The following is a 25720-nucleotide window of genomic DNA, read 5'->3' on the forward strand; positions in this document are numbered from 1 at the left end:
AATATATAAGGAGATTACGATGGGCTCTAGTCCAAGTCTCACGGATGGAGGAGGGTTCAATAACTTCCGGCAAAAGGTCATTAATCGACCAGAGATTGGCTAATGGAGAATTAGGAGAGAACGCAAACATGAGTTTGATAGGAGTTTGCCCATGCGATTCATGCTTAGCTGAGTTGAAAGCCAAGGACAACCATTCCAAATTAGAGTCTCAATGAGAGTGATCATTTGAGTGATAGGCAATCAAGGCTAATCTCAAGTTGCGGTTAAAACGTTCCGCATATGAAGGATTTGGGTAGTGGAGAGAAGTAGTAATATGGGTTATTCCTAACCCAAAACAGAACTTAAATGCATGAGAAGTGAACACTGAAGCATTGTCCGACACCAGATACTGGCAAGACCAAACGTTCCAAAAATCTGTTTCAAACATAACAGTACTTTTGGTTGTGGTATCACGCGTGGGAAATAACCAAACGAAACGGGAAAATGCATCAACACAAACTAACACATATCTACAGCCAGACCGGGAATGCGGGAAAGGTCCTAAATGGTCTACAAACAGCTTCTCCGTAGGGCGATTAGCTTGTTCAGAGGCAAGGAAACCTAATCGGGTATTCTGAGCTGGCTTACTTAAGGAACAGACAGGACAAGATCGAATGTACTTACAAATATCTGCATCCATACCCTTCCATATAAAATGATTTCTAATCCTTGCTCTCGAGTTTTGAAGATCCCAAGATGACCACCTAAAGGGGAAACTTGGAAATATTTGAAAATCACAGGGACCATGGCAGAGGGAAGAACGACTTTCAACTTACGATCATAACGAGAAACACAAAGCAGCTCGCCATCCTTGATGACGTATGGCTTGACTACTTCTCTCTCAGAAATTCTCCGGATAATGCCAGCGAGAGTTTAATTTTTTCCTTGATGCTCACGCAATCCCTGAAACAATTCAGGAATTTCTAGAAAAACAGAATTAGCTATCCCAACCTTCTCTTCTTCTACCAGATCATCAGTACCAGGGTAAAACATACGACTCAACGCGTCAGCAACAACATTCTCGGAGCCCTTAATATGCTTCACAGAGAACTTGAAAGCGGAAATACGAATGGCCCAGTGAGCAAGTCTACCTGTCGAACGAGTATCCGTAAAACCCAAGAAAGAGCCTGATTGTCGGTCTCAAGGTCGAACTCAGAGTGCTCAATGTAAAAACGGAATGTTTCCAAAGCGAACAAGACAGGGAGCGCTTCGAGCTCGTGGACAGAGAATTTTGCTTCCGCAGAGGTTAACGTTCTGAATGCATAAGCAACCGGACGGCGCCCTAGCTCAGTGTCTTGGAGAAGAACTCCAGCAATAGCGCTCCCAGAAGCATCCGTCTGACAGTAAATCGCTTGGAGAAATCCGGGATAGTTAAGACAGGAGGGTTAGCAATAGCAGATTTTAAATCCTCAAAAGCAACTTGCTGTTCCGATCCCCAAACAGACTTGACTCCTTTCTTCCGAAGATAGTTCAATGGAATAGCCCTCTGAGCAAAATTGGGCACGAACTTCCTAAAGAAATTACACATGCCAATGCAATAGGCAACAGCTTTGACATTACAAGGCGGAGGGAACTCTCTTATAGATTTGGTGTGATCAGGATCAATAATTACTCCACTAGATGACACAATATGTCCCAAGAATGAAATCTGTGGTCTGATGAACGAGACCTTGGTAGGTTTGACAGTTAAACCTGCCTTCTGAAAATGGCTAAAAACTTCCCGAAGGTGATGGACATGTTGCTCAAAATCCTCACTGAATATAATCAGATCATCTAAATAATTTATGACGAACTTGAATTTGATGTCAGAAAGAACTGTGTGTAACAAACGAGTCAAAACAGAAGCACCTGTGGCCAATACGAACGGGATTCTCTCGAATTCGAAAAGGTTACAGTCAGTAGCAAAAGCTGTTAAATGCTTAGATTCCTCTGCCAGGGGAATTTGAAAATATGCCTGATTCAGATCTAAGGAAGTGAAGATCGTAGCCTTACTGAACCAAGCAAAACACGATTGTAAATCAAGCAGTGGGACAGATTTTTTAGCAATATTCCTGTTCAGTACCCTATAGTCAATAACAGGGCGAAAGCCACCTTGTGGCTTAGGAACCAGAAATACCGGTGACGAGTAGGCAGATGTAGACCTCCGAATGATACCTTGATCTAACATAGCTTGGATTTGCTCTTTGAGGACTTTCATTTTGGGCGGTGCTAAATGATACGGTGGTGATTTAACAGGGGTGTGATTGGTAAGTTCGATCTTGTACTCAAGGACATTTGTTAGCCCAAGTTTATCCGCAAGGACTTTGGAAAATTCCTTACACAAACTCTGAATACACTCTGCCTGCTCAGACGTCAGATGAGACACATCAGGTAGGCCAACATCAACAGACGACAATATAGTCTCATTCGACTTGATCTTTCCATTCAAAGGATATTGATAAAACACAGGGATCAATATCTTGGGCTGAAACTGAAAATGAATAAATAGATCCTGCAAACAAATTAAGAATGAGCCCAGAATGTGCAATGAAATCGGCTCCCAGTATGACTGCACGAAACGCAGGCAACCAAGAATGAGTGAGCTGGGAAATTTATAATGTCCAATAACGGACCATTATATTGGTATTATTGCACAGTATAACTTGTTGACAACCACGAAGCTGAATTTCCAAGAAAAGGAAGCTATTCTTACAGAAACTAAATGTGCCAATAATACCTAGCTTACTGCCATTCGCCGTCACATACGTGGAAGACACAGGTTCTAGTCTATTAAACTTATTGGAGCTCTTTAACAGATCATAAAGTTCTTTATCAATTAAGGACACTACGCTCCCCGAATCAACTAGGGCAGACATGGGTACCTTGTTTAGTTTAACATTCAAATAGGGCAGTTGAGGTCGATGAATGGCCTTTACTCGAGTCCAATCTCGCAAATTACTAGGAGACCCAAACAAACGGCTTTCAAACAAACTTGAAAGATCAGAACAACCTTCAGTTTCAGGAATGAACATCAACGAATGACCGTTGAGTGCGACCGGCACTCCTTCTGCCACTCTGTTACATGATAGCTTTCCTAGTCAACTCCTGTTGCCGCGATCACCTCTAGATGATTGGGTATGATTTCTTTGAATTACAGGACAATTAGGACATACATGTGTGTTAGACCCACACTCGTAACACTTACATTCTACGGGCTGAGAACCGGAGTCACTACTGCTAGGTTTAGAAAACTGCCGTCGAGTACAAGCATTTCGTAGATGATCAGCCGATTTATACAGAAAACAACGTTGTGTTTTGTCAATAGAAGGCGAAACAGGGACAGAAGCGCTACTAGATAATGGTCTATCGATATTACGGAGTGAGTCCGCATATTTCACTCCTTCTGCTGCAACACAAGTGTTTTCTAGCTCGAGGAAAGAATTAGGCCTTGATGAAAATGACAAGTAAGACCTATACTCGGGCGTCAGACCTTCAACAGTAGAACTCACAATCTCACCTTCCGAATATTTCAAGCGGAAAACTCTCAAACATTTTAATGTCCCTAACATACTCTCTGAGTGATTCATTACTTCGTTGTACTCGAAAGAAATGTCGCTGCACTAGAGATGATAGTGCTCTGGTAGGAATACATTCATGTAATAGTTTTGCATGGAAATCCCCAAGAGAATCACGTTCAGACATAGCCACAGCTATGCGACTGGCTAAGTTTCCAAAAGCATGCGGATACAAAATTTGAAAAATCAGATCATCTTTGACACCATATACAGCACTGTTCTCGAAAATTCAATTAGAGTGCGCAGGAACTCAATAACTTGTTCGATAGAGTCAATAGAATAAGACTTCATCCCTTTAATAAGTAATTGTAGCAGATGTGGTAGCTTTGTGAAATTAACGACTGAAGAAATATTCTCTGTCGCACATGAATCATCGCCGGATGAAATGGGATGACCAGGCGGTGGTTGCAAAATTCCCTGTTCAGTACGTTCAGCAACATCAGCAGGCTTATTTTCAACGGAGACAGAAAACAAGCTATCTCCCAACCCCTAAAGAGACTCAATTTTATTCGACCACAAAACTAGTAAGGTTTTTACATAATCGCCCCATACTATCACCAAATAATACCTGGAGATCAGCCACACGGTTCCTGTAATGAAGCAGGCAAGCTTTAATACGACAAATCTGCTTTCGTGTAACATCACTTTGACCTTGATTAAACTCGTCCAACGTGGACTCTATTTGAGACAGCGAAACCCCGATACGACCTAACGCACTCTCAAGAACAACAGCTCGATAAACTAACAGGGTTGCGTAACGAGGAACGAAGTAATCTAATATTATCGTCTAATGTGCCGGCAAGAGAATTCCCCCTAATACTCAGTTCATATCCCAGCTCCTCGGTTCGTAGCAATTTGAGACCGAAACATTCGCGTATCCTATCTTCATTAACGGATCCCATTGTCCCTTGTGCATCTTTACTAGTATCAGTCATATTAGCTCCTCTAGATACGAAAGAATAAGGGACAAGATTGAATTTACTGATGGAAACAACGTAATCACACTACCACCTGAGAAGGTGCTAGCATTAGGGCCTAGGAAAATAGGAACATGTCCAGAGAGGAAGCTAGGTGGACCGAGGTTAGGGAGCTTTCCATCTGTAAATTCATCCGTCTTTTATTCAATGGTAACAACATATTTACAGTACCATAACTGAAGAACCTATTAAAAGTAATCCAATAAACTCCTGTTGGCCTTGTATATACAACCCACAGGTAATATAACAGGAACACAAGTAGTAGTAGAATATAACATTTGAAAAATACATACTACAAAAAGAAACGGCCTTCAACTGGCCATAGGCCCCTGGACTACGAACCCGTCGCATCCACACAGCACATTCACGGCCACAAGCATTAACCTCTCACTCAATATACACATGCAAGATTCACTCACGACTTACGCTCCAATGTTCGCAGCCCAGAAGCCTTGGGTTCAAAAGGAACCTCCAAGTAGATGCTCTAGAGAGCGACAAATCGATAGTGAGGATCAAACGCTGGATACAACCAGCCACCAAGACTACATTTGAGAAGGGAAGGGGAAGGGACAGGAGAGGGAACGACCAATGTAGAAACAGAATACACTCAACGCTTAGCGCAGGCACACTTCAAGTGTCAGTAAGAGTCTTTTCGGTCTAAGAGCCCAATTACAAGTATCTCGTTGTACAATGTTTTTTAAATACATGAAAACATCTGTGATATCAGTTAGGTGGAAATGTAGGAAGCTGTCTGCCCTGTGCTGACGACTTGGTGTTAATGGCAGATTGTGCCAAAACCCTGCAGTCTAATATGTTGGAACTTGGAAAGAGGTGCAATGAGTATGGTATGAATATTATCCTTTCGAAGACTAAATTGATGTCAGTAGGTAAGAAATTCAACAGAACTGAAAGTCAAATTGGTAATACAAAGCTGGAACAGGTAGATAATTTCAAGTATTTAGGATGTGTGTTCTCCCAGGGTGGTAATAAAGTAAGTGAGATTGAATGAGGGTGCAGTAAAGCTAATGCAGTGAGCTTGCAGTTGTGGTCAATAGTATTCTGTAAGAAGGAAGTCAGCTCCCAGACAAAACTATCTTTACATTGGTCTGTACTCAGACCAACTTTGCTTTGCGGGAGTAAAAGCTGGGTAGACTTAGAATATCTTATTCAGGAGTTAGAAGTAACAGGCATGATAGTAGCAAGAATGATTGCTGGTGGGAATAATGGCAGGAGGGTACTCGGAATGAGGAGATAAAGGCTAAGTTAGGAATGAACTCGATGGCATAGCTGTACACATAAACTGGCTTCAGTGGTGGGGTCACGTGAGTCAAATGGAAGAGTCTAGGTTACCTAGGAGAATAATGGACTCTGTTATGGAGGGTAAGAGAAGCAAAGGGAGACCAAGACAATGATGGTTAGACTCAGTTTCTAACTATTTAAAGATATGAGGTATAGAACTAAATGAGGCCACAGCACTAGTTGCAAATAAAGGATTGTGGTGACGTTTAGTAAATTCACAGAGGCTTGCAGACTGAATGCTGAAAGGCATAACGGTCTATAATGATGATTATAATGATGTATATATGTTTCATTTAACATTGTGTCCATACTTGTAAACATGTTAAACTTGACTTCCTCTGTTTACACACAGCTAGTTCATCATATCAGTTTGTGTTAAAACATTCAGGTGGTGTCTTGCATTTTCAAATAAGGACAGTGGCCTTTGTTATTGCCACTGTTGCTTCTTACAGGATTTTGAGAAGGATTATGATGCTTGTTGTTTAAAGGGGCCTAACATCTAAGTCAACGGCCCTTCTTGAGAAGGAAGGAAAGGAGAATGTGGGGTACGAGAATATATGAATAGAAGGCACACTGTAGATGAAATTCTGAATGAGTATAAAGTAGAAGACAGGTTTGGATTTAAAAACTTTCTTAGAATGCCTGAGCATGATTTTAATGTAGTTCCCTTAAACGAACTTTAGTATGATTTACGAACATAATCGTATAGATCCGCATTGATACAGTTAAAACTAAGAAACAATGTTAGGTTTTGGTCCACCCAATCAATACACATGTGTATTGTTTCAGCATGTCAATTTCAGCATATCATTTTTAACATGCTGTTGTTAAATGTTAATCAATGGCGACCCAGCATAAGTTTTACTTAATTTCATCATGTAAACACCAGTTGTGTCAGCAGAAATCTTGTAGATGCCAACATTGTATGACAAGGAATGTCAATAGGAATTTCTTCCTCCCTTCAAAAATCTTCCTACCTCCGCCAAGTTTGATCCTGCAATCTTAGAATCTGGAGACTGATGTTCTACCTCTGATCTACAGAGGGAGCTAATGTACTAATCAAGATCACAACCAAAGAAATATCACATATCTCCACTAACACTTCCTGTTATATGTAATATGCTCTTGAAAATTATGAAGCTCTTTGAAAAAATATCAATGCTTTTAAGTCTCTCATTAAAAGCAGCAACTTGCATGAATCCAACACCCATCACTTCATCAGAAAAGCCTGGATAAGCTTGAACTAGCCAATGTCAATCCTCCTGACTGTGTAACTGCCTTCTTTACAAGAGTAGAAAAGACTTGTTAACCAAGAAATACCTGTTCCAAAGAATTTGACCTCTAATATTATCAGTCTTATGTGAAAGAAGCCGTCACAAGCGTTAGTTTAGGACAGGTCATCTGGTTATATTGACGTTCTTGTTATCCAAGTGGCCTCAGCTAATTTATTTCCATCAGAATGAAAATGAACAAACTCCAGTCTCCAGATGTACATTACAAGGATGTCAAATCTACTAACCTACAATCCTGTGCTGCTGAGGAAAGTATAAATTAACATCTGTTAAAATCGTAGATTTAAGGCTCGGTGCTAAAGGGGCGATACTCTTGAAATTTTTGAGACAAACTTTGATAATGAAGTGTTCATATACACCATAGAAAGTTCTCTACCTTTGGAACTACCATATTTATGTAGCTAATGTAGAAGTCATGTGCCGTATAGTCTACATAAATTTTATGTAATTTATTGTGGTTTTAATATCTTTTGTTATCATTGTTTCGTCTAAATTAATGCTGTTCTGAGCGTGTTAATTTTAATTGTAACTGTCCTATAATTTGCATTGTTTTTTTTTCATATGTTTAACCAATTTTATTTTAAACTTTGTCAGTCTGGACAACTTCCAGTTATGGAGAAGAGGAATAAAAATTGAATATAAACTTAATTTCTTATATTAGAATTTGTATGTTTACAGCAATGGTTCCCGTCAGCCACCTAAGAGAATGTTACCGCCTTCTATTCCTATAAGTCAGCCTGTACGATCTCCGAAATTTGGTGTTCTACCCTCGCCTACCACTAGCCATGTTCATGCCAAGTATGATGTGCTGGTGTGGTTTGAGATCTGTGAGTTAGGTATGTCTGACTTCCATTATACAAAAATGTGTACATATTTTATTTGGATGAAATTAAAATATTGTCTGACATTATCAAAAAGAAATCAGTTCAGTAATCTCTTATCAAAACCAATAGACTTCCAGGTTCATGGGTATCATGCAAATAGACTAAGATAAAATAACAGTATGAAAAATGATGTGGACAACAGTGCACTGATATTCTGTATAACTAGCAGTTCAGCTTATTCTGTTCTGACTTTTGGATTGTCTCTCCTTGTCATCTTCTGGAAGCAAAGTGTAAATTTTAGCATAATCGATGCCCTAATTACATGAAATGTGAAGATAAAACTGGAAATTTGGTTAAATGAAATTTTAAGACTGTAGTCAAATATTTTTTATCAGGTGAATATGCATGGGTATCATGCAAATAGAAAACCTTAAAAAACTGTCTGGTGGAATGATGATATTAAAAAGGCTATCAATGACAGAAACCGTGCAAGAAGATCCTTATATCAAGCAAGAATGGGGGGAGATAACGTGAAATAGAGGAGAAGCTTTCACTTTACAGAAAGAAAAAATTATAGGTCAAACAGTTGGTTGTAGCTGAAAAGCAGAAATGCAAGGAAGATCTGGCTACCAAAATAATGCAGGATGCAAATATAAAACTGTTATACAGTATTGTTAAGAATAGAAGAACTCAAAATGAATATATCCACTCTGTAGAACTTCATAATGGTGAGGTGACTAGGGATAAGGCCAAAATATTACAGGAGTTCCAAAGGCACTTTGAAACTTTGCTGAACTGTTATGAAAATGTCACTACATTAGACGACGAACCTTATGATTTTGGCAGAAATAATACCACTAGTCTGACATTGTTGGAAGTAGAGACAGCAATGTTGTTGTTGTTGTTGTTTGAGTCATCAGTCCATAGACTGGTTTGATGCAGCTCTCCATGCCACCCTATCCTGTGCTAACCTTTTCAATTCTACGTAACTATTGCATCCTACATCTGCTCTAATCTGCTTGTCATATTCATATCTTGGTCTACCCCTACTGTTCTTACCACCTACACTTCCTTCAAAAACCAACTGAACAAGTCCTTGGGTGTCTTAAGATGTGTCCTATCATTCTATCTCTTCTTCTCATCAAATTTAGCCAAATCGATCTCCTCTCACCAATTTTCGATCAGTATCTCTTCATTCGTGACAATCTATCCATCTCACCTTAAGCATTCTTCTGTAACACCACATTTCAAAAGCTTCTATTCTCCTTCTTTCTGAGCTAGTTATCGTCCATGTTTCACATCCATACAATGCCATGCTCCACACGAAAGTCTTCAAAAACATCTTTCTAATTCCTTTATCAATGTTTGAAGTGAGCAAATTTCTTTTCTTAAGAAAGTTCTTCCTTGCTTGTGCTAGTCTGCATCTTATGTCCTCCTTACTTCTGCCATATCTAAGCTAAAAAAACAACACATCAACTGGATCAGATGAATTAAGTGTTGATGATCAAAGCACTAGGAGAGGTAGGACAACAGTGGATGTACAGGGTACTAAATAGAATCTGGAAAGTGAATGTAATACCCAATGACTGGAAGCAAGGAGTCATCATCCCATTGTTGAAAAAAGGTGATAGAAAGAAATGTACCAACTACAGCGGTATAACTCTGCTGTCACATGGCCTCAAAATCTACGAATCCATCCTTGAGAGCAGGATTGGAAAATATGTTGAAACTACACTTGAGGAGGAACAACATGGATTTAGACCTCATAGATCAACTATAGACCTCATTTTTGCCACCAGAATGTTCTATGAGAAATATTCAGAGAAAGATAAAACAATTATAACTATTTTTCTGGACATCAAGAAAGCATATGACAATGTACCACGCAGGCATATATGGGAATGTTTGAGACATAAGAAAGTACCTGATGACATCGTAGCATGAGTACACCTCAAGTGTACAAACCTAGTGTTGTGTCCAGATCCAGGATGGAAGGTCAGGTTGGTTTGAAACGAAGAGAGGAGTCCAGCAAGGAAGTTGTCTTTCACCACTTCTCTTCATAATCATAATGGATGAGGTTTTAAAAGCAGTTAAGAGAAAGGATCCAACAGCTAATATCCTGGTTTTTGCTGATGATGTAATTCTATGGGGTAAGACAGAAGTACAAACTAGACTAGATCTCTGGCATGAAGCTTTTACAACTTTAGGTCTCAAAATCAGCAAAACGAAGACAGTTGGCTTGGTGATGAGTAGAAACTCTCCAACTGTTCACCTAAGAATTGGCGATGAGGAGATGGATATTGTAGACAACTTCCAGTATTTAGGTAGCGTTATGTCATCAGACAATACCATGTAGCAAGAGATTAGTAACAGAATACAGAAAGCTTCCAAATTCTATCACGCTGTACGTCAAATACTTTTGGATAAAACATTTCCGTTAGTTTCCAAGATCACCTTGTACAAAATATATCTAGTACCTATATTGACGTATGGCCTGGAAGCAGCAACACTTACTGGACCAACAAAGAGTCGTCTTCAGGCAACAGAAATTAAGTTCCTCTGTTCTTGTCTACAAAAAACAAAAATGGTTAAAATAAGGAATGTGGATATCAGACAACAGCTTGGATTGGAAAGAAGCTTGCTGGAGACTCTAGAAGTGAAGAGATTGCAATGGTATGGTCACATGAAAAAAATGAACCCTCACAGGACTCTTCAAACATACTTTGACCACAATGATCCTGGAAAAAGACCAAGACCTCGTGATGTTTGGGGAAAACAGATAATGAAGGACCTCGAAAATAGAGATGTGAACTGGTGTTGCATATATGAGCAGCATCTGTGGATGGATAGAACAAATTGGAGGAGGCTCATACACAACTACACCCAGCTTGCTGGAGTGAAGAGATGATGATGATGATGATGATGATGAATATGCATGCCAGAATGGCTCAAAAGAAAAATCAAAATTATGTGGGTACTCCTGTTAGCATGCATAGTAATGACTTTGTCCATCTTTATGATTAGAGTTTGTATACGCCTCATGTGGTAGCATTCCTGTAAGATTTTCGTAGTCCTTAGAAATCACCTTTCTTCCCCTTCCTCTCTTAGTTTGTTGGCCGGGAAGTAGAAAGTGCACCTCTTTACATCCTCCTCCTCCTCCTCCTACCCCCCCCCCCCCCGTCAATTCCTCAAATCTACTGAAAATGATCCATATTTTTATCATTTTCTCAGTAAAAGAGTTGAGGTATGGTATTAGAATTATGTAGGTAATCTGATCATGAAAGCCAGTCAATACAGTTGAGGATGTTGTCACCCTGACCACATGGCACTGCAGACCATCTGGCTGAGCAGCAGTTGTTGTGGCAGGTCAAGGCCTGTAAAGGGCTGTGTGTTGCACAGGTTTGATTGTATTATTTTTAATATTTAGTAAGTCAAGTTGAATTTCATTTTGGTCCTTTCTTCCTCTAGTCTGCCTTTCTTCTTAAATACACAACAACAACAACGATAATAAAATGATCTTATTTTTTCATCAAAGGTTGGCAATCATCTTGGCTATTCTAGTCTTTGAGTCTGCCACATGGAAAAGCAATATCATGTTCATCTTTAACCAGCCCCTCAGGTTCTTCTGCCAGGATATTCTTCTTTGTCTAGATCTCTGTTGTCCAGAGATCTTCCCCTACATCCCAAACTGTAGGATCCTGTACTTTTCATTCTGCATCATGTGTCCCAACTATTCAAGTTTCCACTTCTTGATGAAAGAAGTTCTTTGGCTTCTTATTTAGTCTTTTAATCACCTCGGTATTCCTTACTCTTCCAGTTCATGAGATGCGTAACACATGCCAATAGACCCACATTTCAAAAAGAGTCCACCCCTCCATTCCATACAACAGTGTGAGAAATGCATAACCCTTGAACACATGCAGCCCCAAATCTAGATTGAGATTGTGGTTGCTGAAGAGAGCATTTTAATTAAGGTGTTTTGGTATGCTCATTACTTGCCTTGATCTATTGGCTGAGCTCCCATTTTTCATTCAAATTACAACCAAGGTACTTGAGCTGTCTAACACGCTTGATCTCCTCGGTGCCTAGCATTATTTAGCTGGATGGACCACCTCTTGCTCAAAATCATGAACTTGGTCTTTTTCATGTTCATCTTTAGTATACAGTTTTTACAAGCAGTGTTGACTCTCTCCAGCAAGGCTTGAAGATGTTCTGTGCTGTCTGCAGGCAGTATGGTATTATCTGCATAGCAAATGTTATCGATGTGCTCTCCATTAATGCAGATGCCTTCTGTTGTAGCTGTTTCCAGTGCTTCACCCGGTATTGCCCATTGGTAGACATTAAAATTCAGGGGAGATAAGACACAATCCTGATGAACTCCTCACTGGATTTCAGTTTCTTCAGACAGGCTGTCTTCCACTTAAATTATGGCTTTCTGGTTCCAGTACAGATTTGAAATGATGCGGATGTCTCTGCTGTTGAGACCGATCTTCCTTAGCACTTCCAGCAGTCTACAGTGTTGTACTTGTATCAAATGCCTTTTTGTAATCAATAAAACATGCATACACATCCGTGTTCATATCCTGCCAATGCTGTACTAGGATCTGTATGCAGTACAGCACATCCCACATCCCAAAACCACTTCTGAACCTAAATTGCATTTCTGAGTGTGTCCCCTCACATGTAACATACATTCTGCTGTGGATGATCTTCAGAAACATCTTCAGAAAATGGCTCATCAAATTTACTGTACAGCGTTCCTCATATCACTTTGCATTGATGTTCTTCGGTAGAGTGACGAAGGTGGACTTAAGCCAATCATTTGGAATTATGCCAGTTCTGTACACCGCGTTAACAGATTGGGACATCAGTGCCATCGTTGTCCACCAGCTTTAGGATTTCAGTGCACACCTGATCTGGCCCTGCGGCCTTACCAGTCTTCAGTTGTCGAACAACTCATCGCATGACTTCCTGCAAGATGTCGGGTCCAGTGTCTGATTCAACCACGCCATGTTGCTCTGGTCTAGCATCTTCAAGTAACTGCTCATTGTATGCATTCCACAGCTTCAGCTTATTTGCTGTGCCCATCAGCAGTCGGTTGTTGTTGTCGACCAGTATGTTAGTGTCATGCTTTCTATTCATTCCCAGCATCTCTTTGATCTTCTGAAGCTGTCATGTCTCTCTTATAGTTCTTCAGTCTCCAGACATTTTGACAGCAACCACTTTTCTTCAGTTTCTTTGATCTTGGCTTTTATTTCCCAATGTACCTGGTCGTATCACTGTTGGTTATGATTTCTCCATTTATGTTTCTCATCTATTATCTCCAGAATCTTGTGCATCATATTCTTGGCTGTTTGTTCATGCTCATCCCTGCTCTCAAATGTTTTGTGTCTGTTATGATGAGCACCTGCTTCATGCCTGCCCACAACTCCTCCACATTGTGCTCCTTATTCTTCAGTCACTTCAGCCCTTCTGCAAAATCAACCTCAAGTCTGCAGCAAACCTCGACCTCTTTGACCATGTTTATATTTATTAGCATTGTTGCCCTCTGTTAATGGTCTTGAGATTCAGATTCATGTTCCCAACCACAGATTGTGGTTTGGTGCGATGTCAGCTCTTGGGTACATTTTGGCTGCCTGGAAATTGTTCCTGAACCTTTGGTTGACCAGGATGTAATCAATCTGGTCCTGACTATGTTCTCTGCTCTGTCTTGAGGCAACTTCCATGTTTAAAGACAGCATGGTGAAAATTTGAAGAGATTTTCTTCCTGGCAGAACTGAATGAATCTACTTCCCAGCCCAAAATCTCCCACCACTTCTGTTCTTCCCTTCCATACTTCTGCATTGAAGTACCCCATGACAGTATTCAAATGCTGGTGCTTCATCATGTGCATCACTTGGACCTGTGCATAGAGCTGTTCAACCTCTTCATCCTCCTTATACGCAGTTGTTGTGGTACATATACAATGTTGACACTTACAGGACTAGCTTGGAGCTGCAGTAATGTGACACAGCCAAGAGCGACACACAATTCTTCACGGTGCAGCTCACCCAGCATGAAACTATCATAGTAATTCTTTGTCAGTGATCTGGCTCATTGTTGTCTGCATAATACACTGTGTGGTCATTGGAGACCACATCCCAGCCATCTCATTTCACTTACATCAAGAATCTTGATCCCAAGACTCATCTCTTCTGTGATATTATCTTTCCTGTTTCATACATACTTCAGATATTCCATGTTGCAATCCTGATGGCTAACCCAGAGCTTTAGCACCCTCTGACCATCTAAGGTCTGCCAGGGACTGAGGGTCATGTGTTTAATGTTATCAGCCGTGATGATTGTACAAGGAAAAATTAATGCTGTGTTTTTCCGTTGCCTTCCACATCGCAATGTGACACCCGTACCTCCAATCCAGCCCCGCATACCATTCTATGGTCCTCAGCTGTTTCTGTGCACAAGGTCCTCATCAGCCTCAAGTCAGTTCTCTTGAAGCTGCTGCCCTCCAACTAGATGGGTTCCAGTGCCTCCAACAAGATGGGTTCCAGTGGGATTTAATCCATTGAGGGACCATCATCTTCCCCTTTCAGAAGGCTCCTCCACCCAAAGCCGTTGGCTCTCTCACGGACAACAGGTTAATTGACTGCTGCCTGACATTTGGCATAGAGTCGCTCCAGCATAGTAAACTCCATTACCATGGCAGAGTAACCTGGCCAGACATGGATAGGAATAATAACAATAATAATAATAATAATAATAATAATAATAATAATAATAATAATAATAATAATAATAATAATAAATCCCAATGGCAAAAGACTGGTGTCCATTTGTGAAAATCACAACCTGCAGGTCATGTCGACCCACTTTCGTCATCTACCCAGAAAGCAAATGACTTGGTGTTCTCCCGTCCAAACTCTCGGAGAGTTCCAAATTGATCATGTTGCAATCTCCAGGAGAAACAGCCCTGAGATTATGAATGTCAAGGTAAAGAAAGGCATCAATGTGGCCTCCGATCACTATATGTCTCTTATCAAATTCAAACCAATTCCCGCAAACACAAGGAAGACAACCAAACAGATCACACGCTTCGACAATGATAAACTTCGGCAAAGGGTCGAGGAGTTCCAGGAGAAGGCTAGACCAAATGACTGTGATTTTAACAACGCCAAAAGTCTCCTTGTTGAGGCCGCCAAAGATGTTGCAGAAATCAAGAGAAGCAAAAAGCATGCCTGGTGGAATGGTACCTGCGAATCAGTCCTCCAAGAAAGACTCAATGCTTGGAAACAGTACTACTCTACAAAATCAGAAAATGATTGGGAAACCTACAAAAACCAACGTGCCCAAGCAGCTAGGGTGTTCAGAACTGAGAAACGTAAATACGAAAAATCTCTCATTGAAAAGATAGAACAAAACTTTAGGAAGAATGAAAGCAGAGAGTACTACAGAGCCTTCAAACGCAAACTCACTGGCTATAAACCACCATCTCTATGCTTTGAGCGAAAGGACGGCACACTGGCGACGTCAGATGAAGAAAATTGCAGTATTCTGGCAGACTACTTCAAGAATTTACTTAATTGCTCTAAACCGCAAAGCCCCATTGAGACCAAGGAACCCTTACTCAGGTACCCAGATTCCAGACCACCCGACAGGGATGAAATCAAGCGCCACATTGCCCGTCTCAAAAATAACAAAGCGCCGGGGGAAGACTCAGTAGTAGCAGAACTATGGAAATATGCCCCAGAGGAATCATTTGATATCTTGCAAAAGCAAATAGAACAAATTTGGAACAAGGAGACCCTACCCAAAGATTGGAAAATAGCTTTGATCCATCCATTACACAAAAAAGGCAGCATGAAGAACATCAACAACTACAAAGGAATATCTTTGCTACCCGTGACTTACAAAATTCTATCACTTGCCATCCTGGAGCGTTTTGAAGCACAAGTCGAACATCAAATAGGTGAATACCAAGGAGGGTTCAGAAAAGGTCGCTCAACAGCCGAGCAGATCCAAAATCTCAAAACGATCATCAGATATTGTACACAAAGGTCCAAGCAGTATGTGTCTGTCTTTGTGGACTTTAAGAAAGCGTATGACTCCATTGACCGGGAAGTCCTACTAAACATCTTAAATGAATTCGGAGTTGATTTGAAACTGCTGGCATTAATTAGAGCCACCCTGACCGATACAAAATCCAAGGTGAAGTTCCACGGTTGTCTCTCGCATTCCTTTGACATCAAAACAGGAGTCCAACAAGGTGATGGGCTATCCCCGATACTCTTCAACTGTGTTCTTGAAAAGATCATCAGAACCTGGCGGATGAGATTACAGGAAACCAACTATAGTCCATTGAGAATAGGAACCAAATCCAAGGGGATCACAACAGACTGCTTAGCATTTGCCGATGATATTGCTGTTCTCTCAAACGACATAGAAACCGCTAGAGCTCAAGTTGAAATTTTAAAGGAAATTGCCGAACAAACTGGTTTGCAGATATTGTTTGAGAAAACAGAAGTAATGACTAACATCAAAGAGGCTCCTCCAAAACTCCATACAAAATACAGGAACATCACCCAAGTAGACAAATTCAAATACCTGGGTGAGATCATCATGAAAAATGGACTGGACAAAGAAGCACTTCAGGAGTGAGTACGCAAACTGGAAATAGCCTACCAAACATCCCGCACAATCTAAAACAACAAATGCCTTTCCCAAAACACCAAGATACGTCACTATGAAACCGTTCTGAAGCCAGTAGTTCTATATGCAGCCGAAACCCTGTCTCTAAATGCCAACAAAGGACTCCTTGAAGAACTGGAGAAAAAAGAACGCAAAATTGTGAGAGGAATCTCGGGATCAAAGTACAGAAATTGAATCCATCAAAAGAGATCCAACGAGGAAGTCTACAGTAAAATAGAGAAAATTACCGACACAATCAGAAAAATACGGGCACGATTTCACGGTCATCTGAAAAGAATGGACGGAAGAAAGTTAACTAAAGAAATCTTTCACTTTTTTGATTCAAACCCCAAAACCACAATTCCCTGGTTTAGAAATACCAAAGAAGACCTGCAAATGCTACATATCTCAGCTGAAGATGCCCTTAACAGAGATTTCTTCCGCAAGAAAATATTGACGAACGGGCTAAACCGAGACGAGCAACCAAAGAGAAGACACGGTGCCCCTTGGACAAAGGAGCGTAAGCAGGCCCACTCACAAAGAATGAGGGAAATTTGGGCTCTAAAGAAGGCCAAGTTCAGTGTCAAATGTAACAAGACTTAACGTTGTCCTCGATGGCCCCAGCGAATTATATATATATATATATATATATGATAATAATAATAGACTCCAAAACGCTAAACTTGACCAAACAGACCCTCACTGACACGAAGTCAAGAGTGAAATTCATGGGAGAAATCTCAGACGAATTCCTGATAAAAACTGGTGTCCGGCAAGGAGATGGACTATCACCCCTCCTCTTCAACCTCGTACTAGATAAGGTGATGAGGGAATGGGAAAACGAACTGAAAGCACAAAATAGTTGGAACCCAGTAAACATCAGGACACGAAAAAACAAGCTTGAAATTCCATGCTTAGCCTTCGCGGATGACCTGGCCCTTTTGTCCAGCAATGAAGTCACAGCAATAAAGCAAGTTGAAATTCTCCAAGAATGTGCCAGAAAGGTCGGACTTCATATCTCCTTCCAGAAAACTGAATTTTTCTGTGCAAAACTAGACATCCATAGTCTCAATACAAAATACGGACAGATCAACAGAGTCCCTCACTTCAAATACCTGGGCGAAATCCTCAAACCAACCAGACAAGAGAAAATAGCCCAAAACAAGCGTGTCCAAAAACTCAGAAGAGCTTATGGGACAACAAGAGAAATCTACAACAAAAATGTATGTCTCTCCACGTTAAGATTAAACATTACAATACTGTAATCAAACTGGAGGCTTTATATGCAGGGGAAACTTTAACGCTTCATAGAAAGGGCGAACTGGAAAATATCCTAAAAGAAGAGCGAAAAATCATGAGGAAAATTTTAGGACCAAGACACACGGGAGAAGGGTACCGCCTCCAAACCCGGAAATCCACAGAAAAATTATCTAATATTGCGGCAGACCTCAGGAAAAAAAGGCTAAGATTTTATGGAAATGTTAAGAGGCTTCCAGAAACTAGACTAACCCACCAAGTTCTTGAAAGAGTTGACAAACTGAAGAATTTTCCTTGGATACAACAAACAAAAGCGGACATGAAGAACGCACAAATTCTCTGTGAAGACATTTTGAATTGAAATATATATAGAAAGAAAATTGACAATTGGGAAGTTACTCCAGAGAATGAAGTACCAAAAAGAGCAGGTACCAAGTGGACGGAAGAAAGGAAAAGGATCTTTAGTCAACAGATAAAAGCATCCTGGATCCTCCGCAAACGAAATCATAAATAAAGCTTCGTGTGTTCCGAAAGGGGCCATTCACACATAATAATAATAATAATAATAATAATAATAATAATAATAATAATAATAAATACAAGGTGCAAGGATGTGGCGACAACTGCAATTAGCCACCCGAGTTGTGGCGGGAAAACCATACCTATTTAAATGCCTGCCTTTCACCAGAAAACATCATGAGGCCCTCTATGTCCAACCCCTAAAATGAACATTATTATAATAGAACAAGCTTCTTACAAATTACCCTGAAGACAAAATCAGGCTTTCGGATTCCAGGGTGCCTGACATTTTGAAGCTCGTGAGTGAATTGGAGCACCACAAGAACATTGCTAAATTGAAGAGTAAGAGAAAATACTATTTTGGAACATTCAACATCAACTCCCTTATTCAGGTTGGAAAACTGAAACAGTTAACAGCGTAGCTACATAGACTCGACATCTCGACACTGGACCTCCAGGAAACGCAGCACATGGATGAAGAACCCTTTGAATCAGATGGGTTCAGAATCTTCAAAGGAAAGGCCGGAAAAAAGATTATGAAAAACGTCCCGCAACTGGGAACAGCCTTCGTAGTAAACAAAAGTTTCTAAACACTATAGTTGACTTCAAGAGCGTAAACTCAAGACTATCGCTCATGACGGTCAAATCAGTGAATAAGAAATACATGCTGATAAATGCTCATGCACCAATAAATGAGGATAATAAAAAGAACCCCAATATGGTTGAAGAGTTTTGGGAAAAACTGGAGGATGAAATACTCAAGGTCCCAAAAAATAACATCAAAATTCTCCTGGGGGATTTTAATGCACAAGTGGGGCGGGAAAGGAAGTACATTGAAATAGGTGGACAATACCCGGCACACAACAGGATGAATAAAAACGGAGAACGACTGATCAATTATGCAATTAAAAATAGGAGAGGATTTCCACCAATCAATACTTATTTATTGTATGTATTAAACTACAGGACCGGTTTCGACCTCATATTGAAGGTCATCTTCAGCTGAACCATACATACATATTTATATAATGAAGCTTTGATTAAGATTGTGGTGTTGAAGGAATGCCATATGATGATGATGTACATTTAGTCACATACAAATGGGGCACGTCTTAGCGTGAACTGGCGTATATGTCATTCTGTACAATGTTGCAACTATATGTCTAAAATATTGAAGGTCTTAAAACTAGTGTATAAAACATGTCTTTACCTAAACTAACTTATATATATGTACAAGATAAAAACAATATATAAAAAAACACTTCATGCATATGAACATTCGTTCTTGCTTGGTGGTCAATACATCGACTAACTTCCGTATTTAAGTCTTATTCACAGTTGTACACTTCAGCTGCTATTCTAGGAGTTTGTAAAATTGCATGGATAAAAGTTTTGTCTTCCTGTGCGTATGTGAGATAAAACACTTTCAATATTTTTTTAAAAAGGGTGCCAAATGTATGGATGAAATTCAAGTAAAATATGTTCAGCTCTGCTGTGTGTGTTGCCCTTTTATTAGAACCAATTCATGTTGTCTTTTTGGCGTCCATAAATTTGGATGACATTGGTTTCAAAGTAGTGGCTCCTTTCCCATTTGTAGCTGTGCAATGATGTTATGTTTATCTGTGGAAGATAAGATAGAGTTATAAGTGATATTGAGTGGAGGAATGTCTAAGGGTTATGTGTGTGAATTGGAATATGTACTTACTGTTGTTGGTGTAGCTGAGTTGTGTTTGACATGCGAGCTTGTAATGTGCTACTTCGTGTTCTTCTTGGGCTTATACTAGCTGCTGTGAGGGGAAGGGAAGGAGGGGTAGGGAGAGTTGTTGTTGTGGGGGTAGGGATGGAGCTGGGTGTGTTGTTTGGTGTTTTTCTGTTGCGTGTTGCGTTCTGTTTATCGATTAACTTAAGGTAAGGGTTTTTTAGGGCGGGGATAACTGTATTGAAGATGATGTTAGTTTTTTCTGTGATTTCATTTATGTTGTAATTTGGATTGGTGTACTGATCTAGAGTGATGTAAAATTCTTCTGTTATGTTGAGCAGGGGGCCTTTGGGGTTTATGTTTAGGATTTGCATATCGTTATCGATGTTTGTAAAACTGTGTTTATAGTCTGCGACATGTTGTCCTATTGAGGAAAAATGATTGTGTTTCAGTACGTTTATGTGTTCGTTATATCGGGTTAGGAAGTTTCTACCGGTACGTCCGATATAGCTGGTCTCGCAGTTATTACATTTGATACGGTATACCCCTGAGTGGTTGTATTTGTTGTTGCTGTTGATTGTCCTGACATTGTGTATGATGTTGGTACTATTGTGTGTAGTTCTGAATGCTATTCTTAGGTTATGTTTTTAAAAAATGTTAGTTATGGGGTATATGTGTACATTATTGAAAGTGAATAGTGCATAATCTTTCTTGGGTTCGTTTACTTTTGTTAGTTTGGTTTTGGGTTGGGATTTTATTTTGTGAATGATTTTGTTAACCATTTCTTTCTTGAATCCATTGTTTTTAGCTATGTCATGAATTAATTGTAATTCTTTGTTTAGATCTTCTTTTGTTAACGGTATATTGAATGCTCTGTGTATCATGCTATAGTAGACTGCTCTTTTGTGTATGTTGGGGTGAACGGAATCCATTTTAATTGTATTTGAGGTATGCGTGGGTTTTCTGTATATTCTGTAAGAAAGGTGGTCATCATGTCTAGTTGTCGTTATGTCCAGGTAGTTCAGTTTGTGATTGTTTTTGGATTCCATGGTAAATTTTATATGGGAATCTATTGTATTGAGTTTATCTAATATATCAGTTTCATTTGTGGACCTATTGTTGAGGATGATAAAGATATCATCAACAAATCTACACCAAAAAAATATATGGTCTATCTTGTTGATGAATGTGTGCTCTAAATAGTCTATGTAAATTTCGGCAATTATACCAGAAGCGAGAGATCCCATTGGTAAACCCTGTTGCTGATAGATAGTATCATGGAATTTAAAGTAGTTGTTACTAATGGCAAAATTAAGTAATTTAATGAACTCTTCTATTTCCAAAGTGCTTAGATTGCTATGACTTTTTAGGTTAGATTCAATGATTTCTATTGTTCGTTTTGTGGGAATGTTCGGGTACATGTTTATTATGTCAAATGATGCGAGTTTGTGATATGGTTCAATCTTTAATCCTTTTGTCCTATTACAAAATTCTATTGAGTTCCGTACTGTTTTATTAGCTAAGAATACGTAGTGCTTTTTGAGAAATTGTTGAATAAATTGCGGAAGTTTATAGGTTGGGCTTGCTCTGTAGTTAATAATAGGTCTCTCATTGGAATATGTTCTTTGTGTATTTTGGGATAAGCTTTAGTTGTAGGTATTTGAGGATTCATTGCTATAAGTTTAGAGGATTCTACTTCTGTTAAAAAAAAGTGTGTATTTTTTAATAAGGTTTTGAGGTTCCTTTGTATGTTATTGGTCGGGTCTTTACGTTTGATGAGGAAAGTGTTATCTTGAAAACATTCTTTAGTTTTCAATATGTATTGGTCTTTGTCGATAATAACTGTGGTATTGCCCTTATTGGCTTTCGTTATTAGTAGATTATTCTGTTTTATCTTATCTTTGAGTTTGTTTAAGTGTACTTTATTGGTTGATTTATTATTTTGGGAGTTACTGTGAATTTTGTCAATATATTGTGGGAGCCTTTTTTTAATATCATATCTGTCTTCGTCTCGTAGCTCATGTGGGATTTTCTGTATGGCGTGCCCCATTTGTATGTGACTAAATGTACATCATCATCATATGGCATTCCTTCAACACCACAATCTTAATCAAAGCTTCATTATATAAATATGTATGTATGGTTCAGCTGAAGATGACCTTGAATATGAGGTCGAAACCGGTCCTGTAGTTTAATATATACAATAAATAAGTATTGATTGGTGGAAATCCTCTCCTATTTTTAATTGTGCAATTGTCAATACGGAAATGAAGATTATAGATTACGATATTGTAGCCAACCAGGCAAAATGGAACGCATATAGATTTCGAAACTTAAAGATCAAACTAACGAATGCGATTAAGAGCATTGTTTATCTGAAGGAATGTCTAAAAAATGACCTAACACCTAAATTCCTGAGAAAATATAACAATAAACACAGGCACACCTAACAAACTCATGATACGCAAAATAGAACAAACAAAATCTGGCTGAAAGAAGAAATAAAGTTTTTATACCGTAAAAAACAACATCTTAACAACGAACCATACCGAATACATTTAAAGGTATCTAACGAGTTACCACATAGCTATTGGGATGATTTTCAGCAGATCACAACAGAAAAAATCAGGAACTTAGCCACCAAAAAACAGAATACACTAAATAAGAAGTTAGAAGCACTTAAACAACCATCCAAACCAAACCCAAAAATCGAAACTCCGAACACGAACTCTCCTACCTTTCCCAATGAAATCACTGAACACAAATTCCACCCACCCGTAAAAAATCTCACAAATACGTCTTTTAACGAAATGGAAACTGTCATCTTGAGCAAGGGACCCAAGCACAATTGGGGTAACACATCAACTTTCCAGAACATTACAACTACTATCACCGAAATAGAAAACGCCATACAGAAAATCCCACATGAGCTACGAGACGAAGTCAGATATGATATTTAAAAAAGGCTCCCACAATATATTGACAAAATTCACAGTAACTCCCAAAATAATAAATCAACCAATAAAGTACACTTAAACAAACTCAAAGATAAGATAAAACAGAATAATCTACTAATAACGAAAGCCGATAAGGGCAATACCACAGTTATTATCGACAAAGACCAATACATATTGAAAACTAAAGAATGTTTTCAAGATAACACTTTCCTCATCAAACGTAAAGACCCGACCAATAACATACAAAGGAACCTCAATACCTTATTAAAAAATACACACTTTCTTTTAACAGAAGTAGAATCCTCTAAACTTATAGCAATGAATCCACAAATACCTACTGCTAAAGCTTATCCCAAAATACACAAAGAACATATTCCAATGAGACCTATTATTAACTACAGAGCAAGCCCAACTTATAAACTTTCGCAATTTATTCAACGATTTCTCAAAAAGCACTACGTATTCTTAGCTAATAAAACAGTACGGAACTCAGTAGAATTTTGTAATAGGACAAAAGGATTAAAGATTGAACCATATCACAAACTCGTATCATTTGACATAATAAACATGTACCCGAACATTCCCACAAAACGAACAATAGAAATCATTGAATCTAACCTAAAAAGTCATAGCAATCTAAGCACTTTGGAAATAGAAGAGTTCATTAAATTACCTAATTTTGCCATTAGTAACAACTACTTTAAATTCCATGATACTATCTATCAGCAACAGGGTTTACCAATGGGATCTCCCGCTTCTGGTATAATTGCCGAAATTTACATAGACTATTTAGAGCACACATTCATCAACAAGATAGACCATATATTTTTTTGGTGTAGATTTGTTGATGATATCTTTATCATCCTCAACAATAGGTCCGCAAATGAAACTGATATATTAGATAAACTCAATACAATAGATTCCCATATAAAATTTACCATGGAATCCGAAAACAATCACAAACTGAACTACCTGGACATAACGACAACTAGACATGATGACCACCTTTCTTACAGAATATACAGAAAACCCACGCATACCTCAAATACAATTAAAATGGATTCCGTTCACCCCAACATACACAAAAGGGCAGCCTACTATAGCATGATACACAGAGCATTCAATATACCGTTAACAAAAGAAGATCTAAACAAAGAATTACAATTAATTCATGACATAGCTAAAAACAATGGATTCAAGAAAGAAATGGTTAACAAAATCATTCACAAAATAAAATCCCAAACCAAAACCAAACTAACAAAAGTAAACGAACCCAAGAAAGATTATGCACTATTCACTTTCAATAATGTACACATATACCCCATAACTAACATTTTTTAAAAACATAACCTAAGAATAGCATTCAGAACTACACACAATAGTACCAACATCATACACAATGTCAGGACAATCAACAGCAACAACAAATACAACCACTCAGGGGTATATCGTATCAAATGTAATAACTGCGAGACCAGCTATATCGGACGTACCGGTAGAAACTTCCTAACCCGATATAACGAACACATAAACGTACTGAAACACAATCATTTTTCCTCAATAGGACAACATGTCGCAGACTATAAACACAGTTTTACAAACATCGATAACGATATGCAAATCCTAAACATAAACCCCAAAGGCCCCCTGCTCAACATAACAGAAGAATTTTACATCACTCTAGATCAGTACACCAATCCAAATTACAACATAAATGAAATCACAGAAAAAACTAACATCATCTTCAATACAGTTATCCCCGCCCTAAAAAACCCTTACCTTAAGTTAATCGATAAACAGAACGCAACACGCAACAGAAAAACACCAAACAACACACCCAGCTCCATCCCTACCCCCACAACAACTACTCTCCCTACCCCTCCTTCCCTTCCCCTCACAGCAGCTAGTATAAGCCCAAGAAGAACACGAAGTAGCACATTACAAGCTCGCATGTCAAACACAACTCAGCTACACCAACAACAGTAAGTACATATTCCAATTCACACACATAACCCTTAGACATTCCTCCACACAATATCACTTATAACTCTATCTTATCTTCCACAGATAAACATAACATCATTGCACAGCTACAAATGGGAAAGGAGCCACTACTTTGAAACCAATGTCATCCAAATTTATGGACGCCAAAAAGACAACATGAATTGGTTCTAATAAAAGGGCAACACACACAGCAGAGCTGAACATATTTTACTTGAATTTCATCCATACATTTGGCACCCTTTTTAAAAAAATATTGAAAGTGTTTTATCTCACATACGCACAGGAAGACAAAACTTTTATCCATGCAATTTTACAAACTCCTAGAATAGCAGCTGAAGTGTACAACTGTGAATAAGACTTAAATACGGAAGTTAGTCGATGTATTGACCACCAAGCAAGAACGAATGTTCATATGCATGAAGTGTTTTTTTATATATTGTTTTTATCTTGTACATATATATAAGTTAGTTTAGGTAAAGACATGTTTTATACACTAGTTTTAAGACCTTCAATATTTTAGACATACAGTTGCAACATTGTACAGAATGACATATACGCCAGTTCACGCTAAGACGTGCCCCATTTGTATGTGACTAAATGTACATCATCATCATATG

The 25720-nt window shown here is 38.9% G+C and overlaps 1 protein-coding gene across 1 annotated transcript in view; it reads left to right on the forward strand.

Moving 5' to 3' along the window:
* unc-104 (kinesin family member unc-104) overlaps window positions 1-25720 on the forward strand; it is an 871528-nt gene that overhangs the window by 737666 nt on the left and 108142 nt on the right. Inside the window, exon 24 of the mRNA XM_067138474.2 lies at window positions 7840-7997. Within this exon, the coding sequence (XP_066994575.1) occupies window positions 7840-7997 (158 nt within the window). The remainder of the gene's footprint in view (window positions 1-7839; window positions 7998-25720) is intronic.

This window comes from Anabrus simplex, chromosome 1, assembly GCF_040414725.1.
Source record: "Anabrus simplex isolate iqAnaSimp1 chromosome 1, ASM4041472v1, whole genome shotgun sequence".
NCBI lineage: Eukaryota > Metazoa > Arthropoda > Insecta > Orthoptera > Tettigoniidae > Anabrus > Anabrus simplex.